A 19,740-nucleotide genomic window follows, 5' to 3' on the forward strand; every position below is an offset into this window, starting at 1 on the left:
GGGCAAGTTTTTCCCTTGCATGGAGCACTTGGGCCTTCCCCGGGCCCCTTCTGCCCTCCCGCAGAACCAGAGGCATTTTCCAGCGCACACAGTTTGTAAGCAAGAGCCGGCTGCAGCCCAGAAGGCTCCAAGCGCCTCCTTCCAGGCTGACTCTGCAGATGCCGAGGCTGCTCTGGGCTCTGCCAGGCTCTGCTGGGGCTCAGCTCTGGGCGAGGCTGGGCCCGCTCTCCCCTCGCAGTGCTCCGGGCAGCTGAGTCACAGCGGGAGAAGGACAGGACACCTCAAGGGATTGAGGTTTAACAGAGATTTTATTCAAATAACTGCCATAACAAACAGGCTGTCCTAACCTACTCTAACTAACTAACAGTGTTAACTAACATAACTAACTACTTGTCCTAACTACTACAACGAAAAGCTCTCGTCAAGGGCTTCATCTCCTCCTGCGCTGCTCCCTCAGTTGCTTTGCTGCAGTGATCAGAGGGGTCAGGCTGGAGAGAGGCTTGGCTGATGACAAAAATGGGTGCTGCCCAAGGGATAAAAAAGAAAGAAATGAACTGTTACTTTCCAGACTCAAGTTCCTCACAGGCTCTGTTGCAACGGGACAAAGGGGAATGGTTTGAAAGTCAAGAGAGGGAAGCAGGCTCAGATTAGATGTAAAGAAGAATTGCTCTAGCAGGAGAGTGGGGAAACACTGAGAGAGGGAGCCCAGAGATGTGGGAGGTGGCTCCTCCCTGGAAACATCCAGGCTCAGGTCAGGCAGGGCTCTGAGCCACCTGATGTGCTTGAAGATGTCCCCGCTCGTGGCGGGGCACCAGCTCCAGATGAGCTCGACAGGAGCCTGCCAAGCCAAAGCAGGCGAGGATTCTGCTGGCTTTGCGTGTGAAAAGCAGCGGGACTGGAGATGATGGGAGGGGGGCCCCACAAGAAAAGCCCTCCCTGGCGCTGCCGTTTCCCCCGCAGCCGCTTGGCATTCACCTGCAGCAGCTCCTGGGCAGAGAAGCGCCGCTCCTCGTCCGGCTCCAGGCTGCACTCGAGGAAGTCCCGCAGCAGAGCCGACAGGCGCCTGGGCTCCTGCAGCTGCGGGCTCCCGTTCTGCCGGATCAGAGCGCGGGCCTGCAGGAAAAGCAAACACAGCGCTCTGACAGCTTCCTCCACACCCACACGTGCTCACATCCAGCCCGCTTTCTCTGCCCCAGCTCCCCGGGCACTTTCCTCCCTGGCACAGATGCTGCTGCTCACAGCTCATTCTTCTGGGCCAGCCAAAAAACCCAAACCCTGGTGCAGCCACAGCCATTGCAACATCCAAATGATCTTGCCTTCAGAGCCGACTGCATTGGCTGACTTTGTCAGCAGGAACCTCCATCAGAAATAGCCCATTTTGCTTCTCCAAATACAGACGCCAGCTTTACAGGCCATTTTCAAGAGTTAGTGTGGTCTGCCTGTGTTATTTTAAGGGATTCTTACATCAAATGCATCTCTGCAGTGCCACTGACCCTCAAGTAAAAGCATTCCTGTTGCCCCATGCCAGAAACTGCCAGGCAAGGAACAGCAGGTTTGTGTGGCTGAAAGCTCAGGCCTGGTGACACAGAGAAAGTAAAAGGAAGGAAAGAAATATGTTAGAGTGTGGGGATGTTAAACAATCATCTTCATGTTTTAGACAAGTTTCCCAGTGAGAAGAGCCAGGGGGAGTTCATCTCACAAAACCTCTTTTAGAAACTCCTCCAGAAATCTTGTTGGGTTTGGGTGTGGGTGTTGGGGTTGGTTTGGGGTTTTCTACAAGACAACATTAGAGCTGATGCACTTGCTTCATGTATTTGGGTGATCCTCACAAGAGCTGCAACAACTTAAATGCCAAAGCAAATTGTTGCTGGAGACTGCAGAATATTTGTCTGTGTTCAGGCTCAGGTGCTGTGGGAATTCCCTTTGCGATGTGCAGAAACCTCCAGCTGCTCCTCCCAGTGCAGGGTCACCCTGTGCTCACAGGCCTCTGCAAAGCCTGGAGAATTTGCCTCTTACCATGGCCCCCGTTTGCTGGAAGTAAGGAGGTTCTCCTTCCACCATCTCGATGGTCACAATGCCAAAGGACCAGATGTCCACCTTGGGGCCGTAAGGAGAACTGGTCACAACTTCTGGGGCCATCCAGTGAGCAGTGCCCACCATGGAGCTGCACTGGTCCTGCTCAGGGCTGAGCTGAGCACAGAGGCCAAAATCAGCTGAGGACAGAAACAAGCACTGTCAAAGGCAGCTGCAATGAGGAAACCAAGCACAAAGATTCCCCACTCTCAGTCTGGGAATGCAGTGCTGAATCCAGCTGGAAATGTCCTCAGGGCTGTAGCCAAGGAAAGATGGAACTGGACCCTTAAAGAAGCCCTCAGCTTTCATGCTTGGCTTTTACTGATTTCCTTTGAAGCTTTAGATTGCAACTCCTGCCCCTCTGGGAGGGCCATTCCCAGAGCAAAGGCACTCCTGACAGCCTGCTCCTCTCCTGAGCTCTCTGCACGGGGCAGCCGCTCTCAGCTGGCAGCAGGGGCCGGGCAGTGCCACCAGCAGCACTTGTGGGGCTCTGGCCCTCACTGGGAAGCAGCCCCACAGCCGCACCCCAGGAGCGCCGTGCCTGGCCAGGAACACCCACCCAGCTTGACAGAGCCGTCCATTCCCAGAAGGATGTTGGAGCTCTTCAGATCTCGGTGGATCACCCGGTTGGAATGGAGGAAATCCAGGCCCTGCAGACACTGAGAGACAACAAGAAACACGAGGGAAAAAATCAGAGGCCGGAATATACCACACAAGAAAGGACAGTTTAGAATTCTGCCAGCAGCAACTTTGCTGTGACAGCCCAGGAGTGCAGGGCAGACAAACTCCAGGCAAAAGGTTCAAGGCGAAGCTGAGAGCAGCAAATCAGATCCAAAAAAGACAAAGAGTACCACAACAGCAGGAAAGAAGACAAGAACAGAGTAGAAATGCAGTGATATTTGCAGGCCATTCACTTCAGAGGCTCTTTCCTCTCCAGCTCATAAAAACAACACAGAAACAAAGGCCTGAGCATGGAGCCACTCTGCTCTCACAGCCTCTTTGGAAGGACCATGGTGTCCCAGCCATGGGAAGCACAAGCAGGATCCCTCACCTCCTGACTGACAGCTGCCATCTCTCCTTCAGCCATGCGTGTCTGTCTGACAACGTCCTGCAAAGTTCCTCCATCCATGTATTCCATCACCAGCCAGAGATCTCCATCAACAAGGAAGCTGGAAGAGGAGAACAATGGCACAGAGATGAATGTGCATTGCTCAATTCCCCCAGGGAAAAGCCCAGAGTGGAGTTTTGTTCCCAGGTCACTTGTCAATGAGGACAGAATCAGATGGAGAGACATTCCTGCCAGGCTGCACAGGCCTTGGAATCTGCCCAGGCTAAAGGAGAAGGAGGCACCCGGGAGAAAGGAGAGGCCTTAGATGGCAAGCAGGTGAAAAATGCACTTTAGCAACAGCCCAGCTCAATGTGGAACCACAACACTTGCCCCCAGCTGCTTCAGCATCTGAACTCATCAGTTCCACCATTCCCTCCGGAACAAGGCAACACAACTTCCAGAGTTATCCAGGGGAGGAGGCCGTGCAGCACTTGGGGCAAAAGCAGTCAAATGCTTGGAAAACCTTGCACAAAGTCCCTTCAGAAATAGGCAAGGCCATTGAAAAATGGGAAAATGAGGCATTTCTGGAAACAAGAACCTGGTTTTCCTGGCACCTGCAGCAATGGGAAAGGGCTGGGAAGAAGAAGCCAAGGAAAATAATTTCTACCAGGGTTTATCAGCACTTGCTGTAAAACACAGCAAATGGGGTCAACTTGAAGAAAAAGGCAAAGCAAAGCAACAAAAGCACATGGAAGGAGTGAAGTGCCAGGCTGTTGTTCTGGGAAGATATGGCCGGGTCAGGCATTTTCAGAACAGGCTACAGACTGGGGATGCCAGGAAAGATGAACGCAGGGCCCGTGCATGGGAAAAGACCTGAAGCACTCACCTGTCCAGAGAGTTGACAATGTTGGGGTTCTTCTTGTCCTTCAGGACCACGACCTCATTCACAGCTCGTTCCCTGTTGTGCCCTCTGAGACTCATTTTCTTGATGGCCACCTGAAGGGACATTGCAGACCTTTAACTGGAGCAGTCTGTGGCAGGAGGCCACAGCAAACACGGAGCGAGTCTTTTTGGAGCGAGCGAGCCGGGCTGTGCCAAACTGCCTTGGGATGGGACACCAGAGCTCAGCAAGTGCCATTCCCACAGCCCATTGCTCTGCTCGCTGGGGCTGTTACAGGACTCATGGCCAGAGACATTTGGCTCTGTAAGCTCTGCAGAAATGCTCCCTCAGCTGTCAGCCTCCAAGCTCTAACAACATTCTCTGCACCTACAGTCTTCTCAAGTGGCCTCAGCACTCTTAGGATTATTATTCCAACACATTTTGCAAGCAGGAGGTAATTCTGTTTCTGTGCACACAGAGCAAAACAGCTGGGAACCCTTTAGCAATTCTATGGCATTTGGCCAGGATTTCAAATGTCCCTGCCCTGTTTGGGATAGCACAACAAAGCAAACGTGCACATCCATTGCTCAGATAATCCCTGTCCCAGCTGCCATTGACACCACACCCAAACACAGCTGGAGGTTTAAGAGAGAGCTTTGCTCTGCACATCCATCTTCTCATTTCTCTCCCTGGCTCTGTGGGGACAACTTCAGTAGGACTAAAACCCCAAACTGAGCCCAAGCAGGATCTCTCCTTAATTAGGCCTTGAGGTATCCTGATGAAACTCAGGATGATAAAACTGTTAAATAGTGTTCCTGTCCGAGGCTGGGATGAAGGTAAATTGGGCCTCAGTCTCCAGCAGCTGATGCATTCACACTTTTAGACATGAAGACCAGGCCAGTGTGTCCTGCTCTGACAGACACCGCTGCCCTCCTTGCCTTCCTTTGGGCACTTGAGAAGGACCAAGTCTGTCCCAGCTGTGCTCTGCAGGCTGACCCTGCTCTGCCTTCAGAGGAGCAGCCTGTGCAGGAAAGCTCTGCTGGGCCCCACAGCTCCAGCCACAGCTCCCAGCAGAGGGGAAAGCCCTCGAGAGCTGCCAGACGTGCTGGGCGTGTTGACACTGACCTCTCCTCCCGTGGCCCTGTCGAGTCCTTTGGAAACGGTTCCAAAAGCCCTGGAGACAAAACAGCAGAGAAGAAAGAAGCAGCGCTTCAGGCCCTGGCAGTGAAAGCCAGCCCAGACAGGAGATCTCTGCTGCCTGCAGCATTCACAAAACACCCGAGTGCATCCACCCTTCAAACAACAGCACAGCAGCCACCAGCCCTCTGCCATGCAAGGTGCCTTCTGACCACAGTTATCAATTCTGATCAGCACTGAGAGGCAGCAGCATCGTACCCCAGTGTCTGAAGGGGTTTGGAGCTCTCCTGACTTCTCACTGCATCCTGCACCAGCAAAATACCTGGGCCCTGCTTGTGCAGAAGTAACTGCCTTGCCCTTATCCTTGGCCAATCTGCTCCAGTTCCAGGTATTTCTCAGCAGGCTCCCCCACGCTCACCGTGTTCCCTGAAAGAAACCAGGTGGAAGATGCTCCCTCTCAGATGAGAGCCAGAATGCAGCCCCACTCCCTGGGGCCGGGAGCCCCTTGCTCTCAGCTAGGGAAGGACAATAAATGACCCTGTGCCATTCAGCTGCAGAGCAACCCTGGGTGCAGCTGATGCTGAGACACACACACAGCACCCTGCTCTGGCACACAGGAACAGAGCAGACGTACTCAGCTGCATCAGGCTCCACTCCCCGCTCCCCTCTGGCTGCAGGGCTGTGCTGCTGTCAGAATGTTCAGCCCAGGATCCTGCAGCACAGGGAGCTTCGGTGTCCTCTTCAGGAGCAGAGGGAGGTTCCTCATCCTCTTCCCAAATCAGTGCAGGTTCCTCATCCTCTTCCCAAAATGCTGCTGGTTCACCCTCCTCTTCCCAAGCCACAGGATGTTCTCTGTCCTCATCCCACACCGGGAGATTGCTGTCATCCTCGTCACACGCCATGGGAGCTTGGCCATGCTCATCCCACACCAGGGGACATCCACCGTCCTCATCCCCCACCGGGAGATGTCCACTGTCCTTGTCCCACACCGCGGGAGCCTTGCCGTTGTTTTCCCAAACCGCGGGGTGTTCGCCCTCGTCTCCCAGAACAGCGGGAAGTTCACTGCTCTCTTCCTCCTCTTTGGCCTCCTCTTGGCAAGCAGAGGGAGCCAGAGGAGGTGCTGATGCTGCTTTGGTGCCCTGTGGACAGACGGGAGCGTGAGGGACGGGAAGTTCTATCTCAGTTATCACCTTCTTTATCCTCAGCTACACATCCAGCTGCACTAAGCAGAAATAGGGTTCAGAGCTGTTCAAACTAACAATGGGCTAAAGCCGACATTGCCACTTATTGTTGGGAATTCCATATTCCACCATGGCTAAAGCCAGCAAGCAATCTTCTGCCTGCAAAACCAGTCCTGCAGCTCTTCAAAAGCTCTTCAGCAGAAACAGAGAAAACTGCCAGGGATCTCTTTGCTGCTGCTGCTGCTGCAAAGACACTGACAGGAACTTCCCTTCAGCCTCCCAGGCTGGCACTCGGCTGCCACACGCCGAGCTCACAACTTGCTGCACAATTCTGAACACCAAAGCTTCCTTTGCCACTCACCGAAGGAGGAGCTGCTGGGGATCCACGCGTGAGGTGCCCTGCAACGGGAGAGGGAACGTGAACCAGATGTTGTTAGGAAAAAACTGCCTGTGGTGGGAAATGAGCAAGGCAAGCCCGAGAGAGCATTTTGCTTTCACAGCATCCCTCCAGGAGCCACAGGCCCTTCACACAGCAAGCAAGAGAGCAGCACAAAATACTGGGCTGTGTCAGCTCTTGGCTGGAGCAGCAAACGGAGGGAGTTCCAGGCTCCGCTGCCACAGACTCCCCGCTTGAGGGAACAGAACCCCCCCAGGCCTCATTGCAAATGCTGTGCACGCCCCGCTGGCTGCAGACACCCCCTTTTTCAGCTGCAGCTGCTGGCAGGAGCTCTCCCAAACCAACCGTGTCCTCAGGGCAATTTGGTTACAGAGTCAACTCCGTTCCAGTGGAAGAACAGAAAGCACACAGCAAGCCCAAAGCCACAGAGGCTGCACCGAGGGAAAACCTCAACTTACGTGCCAAGTGGGTTAAAAAATACCCCGAATAAGCCACAGAGAACAGAGTGCCAACTGCAGCAACCACTTGCTGCATCATTTTGGCTGCGCTGCACACGTCTGCAGACTGTACCCCTGCAAGCACAGAAGGACACCCGTCAGGGGCTGGGCTGGCTGCTGAGAATGCCTCGGGCAGGAGGATCCTCTGGCAAAGAGCAGGCGCCCAGAGCCGCTCTGGACACTGAGGCCTCCGTGTCCCACAGCAACGGGAACACCACGGGGACGTGGCAACGCTCCTGTGACACCACAGCAGCCGCTCACGCAAAAACCGCCTGGAAGCTTCTCCTGTGTCACAAAGGAGCACAAAGAATCCTCCCAGGGCACAGCCTATTGCCCAAAGGATCCAAGAGGAACTCTGAAAATGCAGCAAACAAGGACACCCCATAGCCCAGTCTGAGCACTGAGGAGGAACGAGGACAGCACCAAACCAAAGCAAACACGACCTGTAGTCACTGATACTGCTGAATAAAACCAGCAAGGCTTGTTCCATCTGGAATCTTTGTTCTAGTTCTAAAAACAAGCAAGGTTCTTCACTGTAAATATACAGAAAGCAGGAACTGGGGAGGAGGTGGGATTAGGAAGGAGGAGGAGCAGGAGGAGGGAGAAAGGAAAAGGAGGAGCAGGAACAGGAATAGAAGGAGAAGCTGGAGGTTCCAGTGCCCCCTGTGTCCGCAGCACCCCCGGCCACGGGCCCATCGCCCCCACCTCATCCTGCAGGTGAGCAGGGAGGGGGAGCTGGTCCCAAATCTGTCAGGGGGTCCCTGAGAGGGTCTTCTTATTGGAGTGTGTTTGGAACTTGCAGATTGTGGAATTGAGCCCCAAATATTGTCTGGTGTCCCTGGGAGGTTTTTATCCTCTGTGTGTGTAGGTTTGGATCTTGCAGGACCCCAAAGCTGAGCCCCTTGGGAGATCTTTGGGGTCCACGTGGCCATTGCCCAGTATTGGCTGGGGAGGACATTGGTCCTGGGGACCCCTGGGAGAGCAGAGGAGAGGAACCCCTGGGACCCCCAGAATGGGGAGAGCAGAGAGGGGCGATCCCGGAGCTGGGGGACCCTGGCAGCTTGGAGAGGTGGGAGCCTGAGAGGAGACACTCCTGGGATTCCTGGGATCTCAAAGCAGAGATCAGGGGAGAAGGGACCCCATGGACCCCCAAAAGCCTCTGGATCATCGCTAAGGAGGACCCCAGAGAAGGGGGAACCCCTGGAGCCCTTGGACCCCCATCATCCCAGGGAAGGGAAACCTCTGGAATCCCAAATAGGAAAGACAAGAGATGGGGAAATCCTGGGAGACTTTTTTTGAGGCTGAATCTTGATATTTTGGAGATTATCATGGACACAAGACTCCTGCTGAGCTCGAGACATGGACTTAGGCAGGAGGAGCCTCTACTTCAAGGCACTCCCACTTTGTTTACCCCCAAATCAGGATTTGTCATTCCCAAGCCATGGCCAGATGGAGGAAGAGGAGGAAAATCCCCAGAGATCCTGCATGAGGAGGGGCTGCAAACCCAGCCCAGGGAGCTGCAAGGAGGAAAGATCGCCCCTGTGCCAGGAAGGCATCTGGAGATCCTGCCGGAGCTCAGAGCTGGGGGAGAGAGCTCATGGCAGGGAGAAGCCCCACAAATGCTTGGAATGTGGGAAGAGCTTCAGCTGGAGCTTCAAGTGGAGGAAACACCAAAGGATCCACCCTGGGAAATGGCTCTGGGAGTGTGGGGAGTGTGGGAAGGGCTTCAAGAACAGCTCCCATCTGATCTGGCACCAGGTGATTCACACTGGGGAGAGCCCCTAGGAGTGTGGGGAGTGTGGGAAGAGGTTCAGGAAGATCTCTGTCCTGATTAACCACCGTAGGATCCACACAGGGGATAAGCCTGGAAAGTGCTTGGAATGTGGGAAGAGCTTCAGTCGCAGCTCCCACCTGATCTGGCACCAGAACATCCACACAGGAGAATGCCCCAGTGAGTGTGGGGAATGTGGTAAGAGCTTCATTGAGATGTCCAATCTGATCCACACAGGGGAAAAGCCCTACACGTGTGGGGAGTGTGGAGAGGGCTTCAGCTGGAGCTCCAACCTCGGGGCACACCAGTGCATCCTGAGTGTGGGAAGAGATTTCCAAGGAGCTCAAGTCTCATCAAACATCAGTGGATTCACACAGAGGAGAGGCCCTTCCGCTGCCCTGACTGTGGGAAGGGCTTCACAAAACTGCACCCTCATCAGGCACCGGCACATCCACACTGGGGAGAGGCCCTATGAGTGTCCCCAGTGTGGGAAGAGCTTCTCACAGAGCTCAACCTTGACCAAACAGATCTTCCGGACTCCCTGTGGGCACCTGGATGAACACAGGGGCAGGAACATCCATCAGAACACAGAGCAACAATGGGAATTGCAGATTGACTGCCCCTGGAGATTCACCAGAATGCAGAGATCCCCCCACAGCCCCTGGAGAAGCCCATGCCCGAGCAGTGGAATGCCTGAGATGAGGCTGTGACCCCAGGGGACACCTGTGGACTGAGGGGCCCCTGCTGGAGCCCCCTGTCATGGAAGGTCTGACCCCGTGGCAGAGTGACCCACGCTTCAGCACTGTGAGGGGGCTGCTTCCATGGAATAGACTCAGGTTGGAGAAGTTCCTGGAGACCTCTCTGGTGGGAGAGATCCCAGAGTGCAGCAGGGGAATGACTCCTGTCCCTGAGCAGCAGGAAAAGCCCCAGGAGATGAACTGACCATGCCTCCATTCCCTGTATCCCTGCACTGCCAGGTTAGGATGCAGAGCTGGAAGGAGGGAGGGGTGGAAGGAAGGTGCTTTTAAGCGTCTTCTTATTCTCCTGCTCTGAACTTATTTGCAATAAATTCAATTTATATCTGCTGTTTTGCCCATGACTGTGTTTGATGAGGAAACAGTCTCGGGTCCTTAACTCATGAACCCTTGGTTAAATTTTCTCTCCCTGTGTGGCTGTGGAGGGCAGTGGGAGAGCAGCTGTGGTGGGTGCCTGGACTCGGGCCAGCATCACCCCACTGCAGTGGGACATGTCCTTGTGTGGCCCTGTGCTATGGTGCTACAGGTGCTGTTGCTTTTGTCTCCCTTATGATTTTATCTTTTGCATTAAATGCTTGTGAAGTGCCCCCGGTGACCCTCGTCTTCCCTCAGCTCCGGTATCCCCGTCCCTTCCCCTGCTCCCTGTCCCACGTTCCATCCCGGCTGGCGGAGCCTTGGAGCTGCCGTGGGGGCCGTGGGGCTGCCCCGGGGGCTGCGCCCCGAGCCGGGGCCCCTTCCCAGTGCTCCCAGTGTGCCGCTCCAGCCTGGAGCAGCCAGCGAGGGCTTCAGCTGGGACGGCAGAGAGGCGCTGCTGGGGGGTCCTGGCTCACTTCGCTTTGGTTTTGGTATTCTTGGGAGTTTTCTGCAAGAAATCTCTCCTCCACTCAGCTGAAGGGGTTTGGAGGGCGGGTCCCCTTTTTTGGGGGAAATCAAAGCGATGCACTGATGCTCCTAATTAGACGTGCATGAGGCTCCAGAGTTTCCCGCTGAGCCGGAGGCACCCAGCAGCCAGGGCTGGGCAAGGTGAGCCGGGAGCTGCGGAGAACTTTGTTTGTGTTGGGAGCTCAATGGCGGCTCGGGCCGGGCCCGTTCCAGGGCTGTTCCTCGTCCCCGCCTTTCCCCTCACGCAGCCCGGGGCGGGCCCTGAGAGCGCGGGGCGGGGCTGTGCCGTGTACAGAGCCCGCCGCTGGCTGCGATTGGCTGCTGCTGCCGTCACTCGTGGCTCTGCCGCGCGCTGATTGGGCAGAGAGGGGACAAGCCCGGCCCCGCTGGCGCTCCCAGGGCGGCCGTGGGGCAGGAGAGCCGCCATTGCCGGAGCGTCTGTGCGGGCCCGGCAGCGGCGGCAGCAGCGGCCGGAGCCCGGTGAGGCGGCGGCGGAGCTCGGAGGCGGCCCCGGCCATCGCAGGTGGGAGCCGCGCTCGGTTCTGCGGGGGCTCGGGGCTCGCTGCGGGCCCGGGAGGGGGCGGCAGGGGGCTGTGGCGGGTGGCTTGTGCCGTGGCCGGCCCGTGTTGGCCCTGGGCTGAGGGCGCTGCGGGAGCGGCTGCCCGCGGTCTCCTTGCCGCTGGGGCCTCGGCAGGAGGCGGTGGCGGAGCAGCGCTGGCTCGTCCCGCTTCGTGTTGGGAGGCCGGAGGTGGCTGCGCTGGGCCCGGGGCCGGGCGGGAAAATTCCCGGCGCCAGAGGTCTGTGTGGCCCAAGGAGCCAGAGGAGCGGTGTGCAAGTGACTTTATTGCTGCCCAAAGGGAGAGGCCATGGGGCATTTGCCGTGCGCTCTCTCCAGGTGTTGGAGGACGCGGCCTCGTTTTTGTCCTGATTTTCCCGGCCGCATGTCCCTGTCCCTTTGCCCAACACTGGCGGAGGAGCTTGGAAGGTTCAGCCTTCCCGATCCGCCTGCTGCATGTCCTTTTTGTATAACACCCGATATTCCTGGCTCTGTCAAATGTTTGTTCTTCTGGAAGTTCAGGAATGTAGCGGAACTTGGTCTGAGCAGCAGTCCTTGTCAATTAGTAACATTTTCTGAAACTGATGGTTTCTCCCATTGCTTCCTAATGTACAAGTCCCTGGCCCTATCTCCAAGCAGATTCACTCATTGCCTCTGTTTTTTCCTTCCTGGAATCAGCCCAATTCCTCCTGCAGGCAGGAAGCCCCTGGGCCATTGTGCAGGCTTTGGGCCATCAGTGTTAATTTGCATTTCTAAAGCTCCTCTCCTGGCTGCCTGGAACAAAGCTTCTCTTCCAGGGCAGACATCCCGTGATTCACACGTGGCCCCCCACAGATCTGCTATTTATTTTTCGTTAAACAATATTCTAATAATTGTTTATGTGTTAAAGCACCAACTTTAAAGCTCTTCTAGTTTTCAAAGTGCAGCTTAAAGGTGAACATCGAAAAACTCATGCCATCATTTTGTCATCACTAAGTGTCACGTTCAAATATAAAACAAAACTGCGAAAGTAATCAGGTGTTTTCTTTTTATTCTCCTGGGACTAAAAACTGATTCTCACACCACTGGCCCAAACAGAACCGACAATAGAGAAGTAAAATTATTAGAAAAAATTACTCTAACGGTGTAATCCTTTCACTGAAACTGAGAAAAGCAAAAACTATTCAACAGTGTCTTTAGAGAAATAAGGCATTACTTGATTCTGGCCAGGATGTGCAACAGGAATAATTTCATGCACACTTAGGCTGGGTGTGCAGAGAAAATCATTCCATGACACACGAGTTTGACTAGATTTTTCTAAATTTATACAGTCTGACCCCATAGAAATCCCTTGGTTTAATGTTCATTGGTTTGAAGGTGTGGAGTTGTTAGGATTTGGTTTCCTGTTGCACCTGGATTTCTGTGCCTGTGATGGGAATTAGGTGGGCACTCCTGGATTTCCTGCTCAGCCTTTTCCAGACCAGGTGTCTCCAGCTGTGCCTGGGGCAGTGTCTGGGGTAGGTGTTGGTTGATGTTTGCTGCTGGGTGTTGATGTTTTGTTGATGGTCGTTATCTTGCTGGGAATCTTTTGGGCTATTCCCAGTCTGTTGAGATGTTAATTTCATCTCTGCTGAGTGGTAGAAAAGAAACATTAAAATTCCTTTCCCCAAGGCAAAGGCAAACCAAGTCCCTTTAGAGAAATAAGATTTTAAATCATTTTCAAGTTGGTCTATTTTGCCAGCAGCTAATCCCAGGCAGGGCAGAGTGTGAGTGGAATTGAGAGGCAGAGTGGAATTGTCCCGGTGCCTTCCCCAGCAGCTGTGGCGAGGGCAGGCACAGAAAGGCCTGAAGCTGCAAGAGTGAGAGCAAGGATTGTCCCGCAGTGGCTGGAGATGGCAAAGGAGGGTGGCCAGGCCGAGGATTTGAGCAGAGGATCTGTGGGCAGGCGCAGGGGCTTCCCCCGCTGGGGAGCCCTGGCTGCTGCTGCGTTGCCTTCAGTGCAGGCTCAGGGGTGGCCTGTTTAATATTCCCTTGCAATTCAGATTTCTGAGTCTGGAAGAGCCATGGCTGGGGCATCAATCTTTTATTTTTTTCATTTTGTTAAGTTTTGTTCTCTTTCTTATATCTACACCATAACATTGAGACTCTCTGGGGCTAAAGAAGTCACACAATGTTCTGCCTAGAAAAGAGAATCCTCAATCCAGCTCCTGCAATTCCCTGTTAATTGTAGGAATTGTTCCAGCTCCATTTTAGTACTGGGTCACATTATTTCTGAGATTCCCTGAACCCTCTCAGGGTCAATAAAAGACAAAACTTCCATCAACGTAGGTCCCAAATATTTAACCATTTTCTCTACCTTTTGCCCTTTCTTTTTTTTCAGCTACTCAAAGCTGCTTTTTAGCCTGAAAATGAAGCCATTTCACAGAGGCTTCCTTTACCTCTTCTCCTTGTTTTTCTGACTGGATCAAGTCATCCACATCCTGCATTAAGCCAGTCCCTGGAGGTGAGGTCAATTCCTTTGATATTTCCTGCAAGGCTTGCCCCAATCAGGCCAGTGCTTCCGTGCATCCCTGCAGAAGGACCGTCCATGTCTTGAGCATTTTCCCTTCTACCTCTTGTTGCCAGCCCAAGGCAGAATTGTGTTTGCATCCTCTGGAAGTGGGCAGATCCCCAGAAAGCATCTTTTGCATCAAGTTGTGAATGGCAGCAGTGTGAGGAGGGCACCTGGTTGAGGCTGGTGTAAGGATCTGAGAGTGTGGGGTGCCTCGGTTTCATCATCTCATTTCTTCTTCTTGGGTCCTGCAGCATTCTGTGGATTCCATTGGATTTCTTGTTTGGCAGGATAGGAGCATTCTAGGGAGCCATCCCTGGCTCCCCAAGCCGTGCCTTGAGCAGGACTCCCAGACAGGCTGTGAGCCCTTCCTTCCCTCCCTTGGAACAGGGGATTGCTTTTGGACACCTCTTGTCCTGGTTGCTTCATGGAGATTTGGAGAGGCTCCATATCTAATTTTGCCAATTTCCCTGGGGCTGCCCACACTTGTGGGTTCACTTCAGCCGTGGCTCTGCCAGACATTTGACACAGAGGTACAACAGAACCAGCCTCTGTATCACCTTTTGCAACATTCATTTGCAATCCCAATTTAGCCATCAAATCCCTTCCCAGTAAATTACAATCACAATTGTGAGCAAATAAAAGTTCCTGCATTTCAAACCAAACCCCCACATCTGCTAATAGTGGCTGAATACAACACACCTGCTCATCTTTCCCACTTAGTGCCTTAATAATTAAAATATACCTTAACAATTTACTCCACTTAGGTGTAAGATTCCGAGTGGATGGAGAGGCCCCTGTGTCCATCAGGAAAGGTCTCTGGATCCAGAGCCACCCTGGATGTTCCCAAGGGCTGCAGTGTGGTGGGTCCCTGGTGGAATGGGAGCTGTGCCACCGCTAAGAATGCGTGTCCATCAAGGGCTGGACTTGCTGGTGCTGAGGGTGCTGCTGTCTGTGCTTGCAGTGTCCTTGTGCCCTGCAGCTGGAAGGCTGATTCCTTGCCAGGGGCTGTTTGGGTGGGCTGTGCCCTGGCCAGGAGGGCAATGCCTGTGCCAGGTGCTTGTGGCCGAGGGTGTCCCCTGGGTGCTGGGGCCCCCTTGGGCCCTGGGCTTGATCCCTCAGGGGCTGTAGGAACTGTGCCATGGCCTTTGCCTTCAGCTTGGCCTTTTGCTCATCCCTTGCTGCATTCAGCTGCTGAGCCTTTGTGAGCAAGTGCTGCAGGGGCTTCTTCTGTCGCTGCTGCAGCCCCCCTCAGTGCCTGTGGGTGCTCATCCTGTGGCAGCTGCTGAGCTTTCTGCAAAATCCTTCCTTTCTCCAGGGACCCAGCAGGAAATGCTTAAAAGATCATGTGGATCCTTGCAGGTCTAATCGCCATTTGTGAGCTGTTCCTTCCTCGTGCTGGCTGTGCTGAGGCTCCCCTCCCCAGCCCGTATCCCCGAGCCGGTCCCTGTCCTGCCGCAGTGTCCAAAGGCGGCCCCCCCGGCGGGCAGGGCCGGCAGCTCCACGGGGCCGGGCAGCGGCCGGGGCGTCCCGCAGCCTCCTGGGGGCCGGGGGCCACTGCCGGCCCTGCCCGGGGGGTGCTGGGCTCAGGCAGCGCCCGGCGCTGAGCCCCGGCTGCCCCACAGCCCCGGCCCGGTCCCACAGCTCCCCACAGGCCCCCAGCCTGTGCTCCCGGTGCCGCAGCTCTGCGCCCGCTCCTGCCGCTCCCAGCTCAGAGAAACCCCCTGAAATCCTCATCTCCTTGTTTTCCTGTCCTGAAAACTGGGATACAAAGGATCTTAGTAAGCTGGCAAATTCTGAGGATAAGAGCCTTCTGAAACACATCTAAATCCTCGGTGTTTTTTTCTTCCTCCTCTTTTCCATCATCCTTTTTCTTACCCCATGGATTCCTCCTGCTGCTTCTTTCCTTAAGCACATTCCTGCACACTCCCCTTCAGCCAATCCCTTCCCAGCACACCAACACCATCATCCCCTGTTGTCTAAATCCCTTCTGGACTTCCCTTCTTGCCCCCCCGGGGTGTCCATGTCCTTAATTCCCTCTGGGAGAATGTGCAAACGACCTCCGCATGCTCCCAAGGGACCCTTGAGAGATATTTTGGGATCCTCATCCCTTTGTCCAGGATGCCCTTCTAGCATTCCCTTTTCTCCCCTCAATGGTTCTACCTGGATCCCACCTATGCCCTCCCCGGGCCTTGGCGCCCCCCTGGAGGGGAATCTGGGGAGGTGGGAGGGGGGAGCGCCAAGGCCGGGCCCCCCCGCGCTGTGGTGGCGGGAGCGGCTGCAGTGGGGAGCGAGTGCGGGCGGAAGCGGCCGAGAGCCCAGCGCTGCCCCAGGCCGAGCTGGCCCAGCTGCATCCGTGCCCCTGCGGTGGGATGCTGTGGGACTGGGGGGGAAGAGGGAGGCGGCAGTGGGTGCTGGGCCTGGGGGCAGGAGGAGAAGGGAAGGAGAAGCAGGGTTGAAGAACAAAACGGTCGAAGGATTCACGTAGGAGGAGCAGGTGCAGGAGGAGGGAGAAATAGTAGGAGGAAGAGGAGTGTGAGGAAGAGTAGGGCCACAGGAGGAGGTGGAGGAGAAGGAAGAGAAAGCAGGACAACGTTCCACCCTCCCTGTATGTGCAGTCCCAGGAGTGTTGCCCTGGAGGTGACTGGGGAAGGGATCCACGATTTTGATGGGGCTGAATCTTGGTGTTTCTGAACTTTTTTGGGCTAAATATTGGTGCTTTTTTTTTTTTTTTTGCAGAGGCTGAATCTTTGTATTCTGGAGGGGGTTTTGCCTGAATTTGGTGTTTGGGTAGTTTTTCATCATTGTTTTGATGTTTGGGCTGAATCTTGGTGCTTTGCTTTGTTACAGACACAAGATGCCCAATGTCTTTCTGAGATGAACTTGGGCATGGAGGAACCCCCACCCCAAGGCGCTCTCCTCTCTTTTTTCTCCTAACCAGGAATTTTCATTCCCAAACTGTGTCCAGATGGCAGAGGAGGAGAAAAAGCCCCAGAGATCCTGCATGAGGAGGGGCTGGAAACCCAGTCCAGGGAGCTGTGAGGAGAAAAGATCCCCCCAGTGCCAGGAACATGGCCAGAGATCCAGCCAGAGCTCAGAGCTGGGGGAGAAGCCCCACAAGTGCTTGGAATGTGGGAAGGGCTTCAGGTACAGCTCCCACCTCATCCAGCACCAGAGGATCCACACTGGTGAAAAGCCCTATGGGTGTGGGAAATGTGGGAAGAGCTTCAGCCAGAGCTCCAGCCTGAGGAATCACCAGGTGATCCACACTGGGGAACGGCCCTATGAGTGTGGGAAATGTGGGAAGAGCTTCAGAAATATCTTTGGCCTGATGACACACCAGGTGGTCCACACAGGGGAACGGCCCTACACCTGCTTGGAATGTGGGAAGAGCTTTGGGTGGAGCTCCAACCTGAGGGCACACCAGCTCATCCACACTGGGGAGAGGCCCTATGAGTGTCCCCAGTGTGGGAAGAGGTTTCAGACCAGCTCTGATGTCCTCGTACATGAGCGGATTCACACAGACGAGAGGCCCTTCCGCTGCCCCGACTGCGGGAAGGGCTTCAAGCACAACTCCAACCTCGCCATCCACCGGCGCATCCACACTGGGGAGAGGCCCTACGAGTGTCCCCAGTGTGGGAAGAGCTTCTCACAGAGCTCAGCCTTGACCCAACACCAACGTAGGCACCACTAAGGGAAGCCCTGCGAGTGCCCCGAGTGCGGGAAGAGCTTCGTGCGCTGCTCCAGCTCCATCCCCCATGGGAGGATGGGCGTTGGATGATCCCCAGTGACCCCCGTTGGGCAGAGCCCTGGTGATCCGTGGTCCTGGTGATGCGTGTTGGGAAGACACGTGGCTGGGAGGCTCCACATCTTCCTGGCTCCCTGTGGGCACCTGGATAAAAGCAAGGGAATTAAAATCCAAGGGGATACAGAATGACAATGGGAATTGTTGACTTTCAATCCTCGAGAAGCTTTTGCCTCAGGAGCTGTGTGGGCAGAGAAAAGGGGGTGACACTGGGCTTGGGGGGCCCGAGGAGAGCACACACGCTCCTGCGGGGGGGAGGACACCACCCCTAGGACCCCCTTTCACCTTCCTGCGCAGGCAGAAGCTGAGCCCCAGTGCCAGGAAGACAAAGCCCAACACAGAAACTCCAATCCCCATCAGCATCTTGCTCTGGGCAGCGTTTATCGGCATCCCTGGGAGGTCTGCAGAGGTCAGGACCCCCAAAACTTCTCACAGACACTTCAATCCCCTCCAAGCACCCTCCCAGTCCCTCCCAGCCCACCCAGGACCCTCTGAAACCTCCTTCAGAGTCACTAATTTTAAAAAATTAGGTATTTTAGAAAAAGTGGAGATCTTAGCTAGAGATAGGCCTTGCTGGAACTAGTTAAGAGTTAATGATGAAGTGAGAAGCAGGATTTGAGATAATGAATCTCAGGTAAAAAATTACTTGTCATTGTATGTTTAGATGTGCTTATAATGAGAAAAGAGAAACTGATAAACGGGTTCAGGAAGATCACAGACCTTACATCTGGAAACCCATTTCCAAGTCACAAGGGAGGAAACTGGAGTTGTACCAAATGTCATTTGTAATGTCAACCACTGTAAAGGTAGAAAGTTGAGAGTGGGGAAGAGCCGTTTTCCTTCATCTCTTGATGACCCCTCCTCACCAAAACGACCTGTTCTTCAAATCAGGGAGCCAACCACTTAGGTGTAATGACTTTTTAAACTCATTACTGTGAATTTTAATCCAAAGTGGGGAATGCGGGGTGTTAGCATTATGAATATGTATTCATATTTAGGATATTTAAGATTTTTGTAAATAAGTAGACACTGGAATCTTTTGTCAGCTTGCAGTGCGTATTAAGGGGTGACTCCCGCACTCGCCCAGTGCTGTGATTAAACATCCACTTTGTAACTTTAAACTGTTGGAGAGGTTTTTTGTCCATTAACAGATTGATATTGATACTGGATCAATATTGCTATTTTGGTAAATCACTGCCAGTCTCTTCCCAGCCTCCCCCGGACCCAGCAGAGCCCCTCCTGTTCCTCTCAGGATCCCACAGCCCCCTCCCAGTTTCTCCCCACTTCCCCTGGACCCCCAAACCCTCTCCCAGTCCCTTCCCAGCCCCACCAGGACTCATCAAGACTCCTCCCAGTCTCTTCCAGCACAACCAACCTCATCCCAATCCCTGCTTTCCAATGCCCAATCTCCTTCCAGCTCCTCCAGGCTCACTCAAATCCCTCCCAGTGACACCCAGCACCGCCAAACTCCCTCCCAGGGTCCACCAGAACCCCTAGAACCACATCCCACCCTCCACCACATCCTTTAATCCCCTTCCCAGCCATCCTAAGCACCTCAATCCCTTCCCCAGTTTAAACCAGGCCATCTCTAACTCCCTCCCAGTTCCTCCCAGCACACCCCAATCCCCCTCTGGGCCCCCCCAGTGCCTCCCCCGCTGCCCCCGGCGCTGTGGGGGCCGGGCCGTGCCCCAGTGCCGGCTCAGGGGGTGCTCCAGGCTGCCGTGCTCCACCTGGCAGCTGGAGCTGAGCCCGCATTGCCGGGGGCGGTTTCCAGCAGCAGCAGGAGCTGCTGGCTCCAGTCCCCGCTGGGGAGCACGGCAGTGGCCAGCACGTGGCCCGAGAGCTGCTGCTGGCCCTGGGAGCAGCTCAGCTGGATGTGGGCAGGGGAGAAATCCATCAGGGAGCAGAGCAGGCGGCCGGGGCCGGGCTGGGAGCTGGAGGGCACCAGCGAGATGGACACGCTGGGATGGGCACTGGGAGAGAGTGGAGTGGTGTGGCATTGGGAGGGACTGGGAATGGACAGGGAGGGACTGGGGTGGCACTGAAGAGATGAGAGTGGATCCTGGGACACTGGAAGAGGGCATAGAGGTCTGGGAGTGAAGTGAGAATGAGCTAGGAATAGACTGGGAATGGCTAAAAAAAAGTGGGCGGGACTGTGGTGGCACTGGGCGGGACTGTGGTGGCACTGGGAGGGACTGTGGTGGCACTGGGCGGGACTGTGGTGGCAC

General features: G+C 54.9%; 2 protein-coding genes across 4 annotated transcripts; one reads left to right on the forward strand and one right to left on the reverse strand.

The window, feature by feature from the left end:
* Positions 1–289: 289 nt before the first annotated feature.
* On the reverse strand, positions 290–7,420 carry LOC147648755 (serine/threonine-protein kinase PAK 3-like). 2 transcript variants are annotated; one of them, XM_086866556.1, is made up of 10 exons: positions 7,175–7,420; positions 6,681–6,718; positions 5,773–6,277; positions 5,127–5,564; positions 4,008–4,117; positions 3,125–3,242; positions 2,633–2,732; positions 2,017–2,213; positions 976–1,113; positions 290–523 (listed from the first exon to the last, which is right to left on the reverse strand). In XM_086866556.1, the coding sequence occupies exons 4-10, from the start codon at positions 5,331–5,333 to the stop codon at positions 431–433; spliced, it is 963 nt and encodes a 320-aa protein (XP_086722682.1). In that variant the 5' UTR covers positions 5,334–5,564; positions 5,773–6,277; positions 6,681–6,718; positions 7,175–7,420; the 3' UTR covers positions 290–430. The 2 variants fall into 2 exon arrangements, with proteins under 2 accessions (XP_086722682.1, XP_086722683.1); XM_086866557.1 differs by lacking the exons at positions 5,127–5,564; positions 5,773–6,277; positions 6,681–6,718; positions 7,175–7,420 and having other exon boundaries at positions 4,008–4,219.
* Positions 7,421–11,018: 3,598 nt separating this feature from the next.
* On the forward strand, positions 11,019–18,633 carry LOC147648756 (uncharacterized). 2 transcript variants are annotated; one of them, XM_086866590.1, is made up of 2 exons: positions 11,019–11,144; positions 16,649–18,633. In XM_086866590.1, exon 2 carries the CDS (start codon positions 16,676–16,678, stop codon positions 17,399–17,401), a length of 726 nt encoding a protein of 241 aa, XP_086722716.1. In that variant the 5' UTR covers positions 11,019–11,144; positions 16,649–16,675; the 3' UTR covers positions 17,402–18,633. The 2 variants fall into 2 exon arrangements, with proteins under 2 accessions (XP_086722716.1, XP_086722717.1); XM_086866591.1 differs by lacking the exon at positions 11,019–11,144 and having other exon boundaries at positions 16,443–16,966; positions 17,051–18,633.
* Positions 18,634–19,740: the final 1,107 nt, after the last annotated feature.

The sequence above is a fragment of the Cyanistes caeruleus genome, chromosome 31 (genome assembly GCF_971803275.1).
Source record: "Cyanistes caeruleus chromosome 31, bCyaCae1.hap1.1, whole genome shotgun sequence".
In the NCBI taxonomy this organism is placed as follows: Eukaryota; Metazoa; Chordata; class Aves; order Passeriformes; family Paridae; genus Cyanistes; species Cyanistes caeruleus.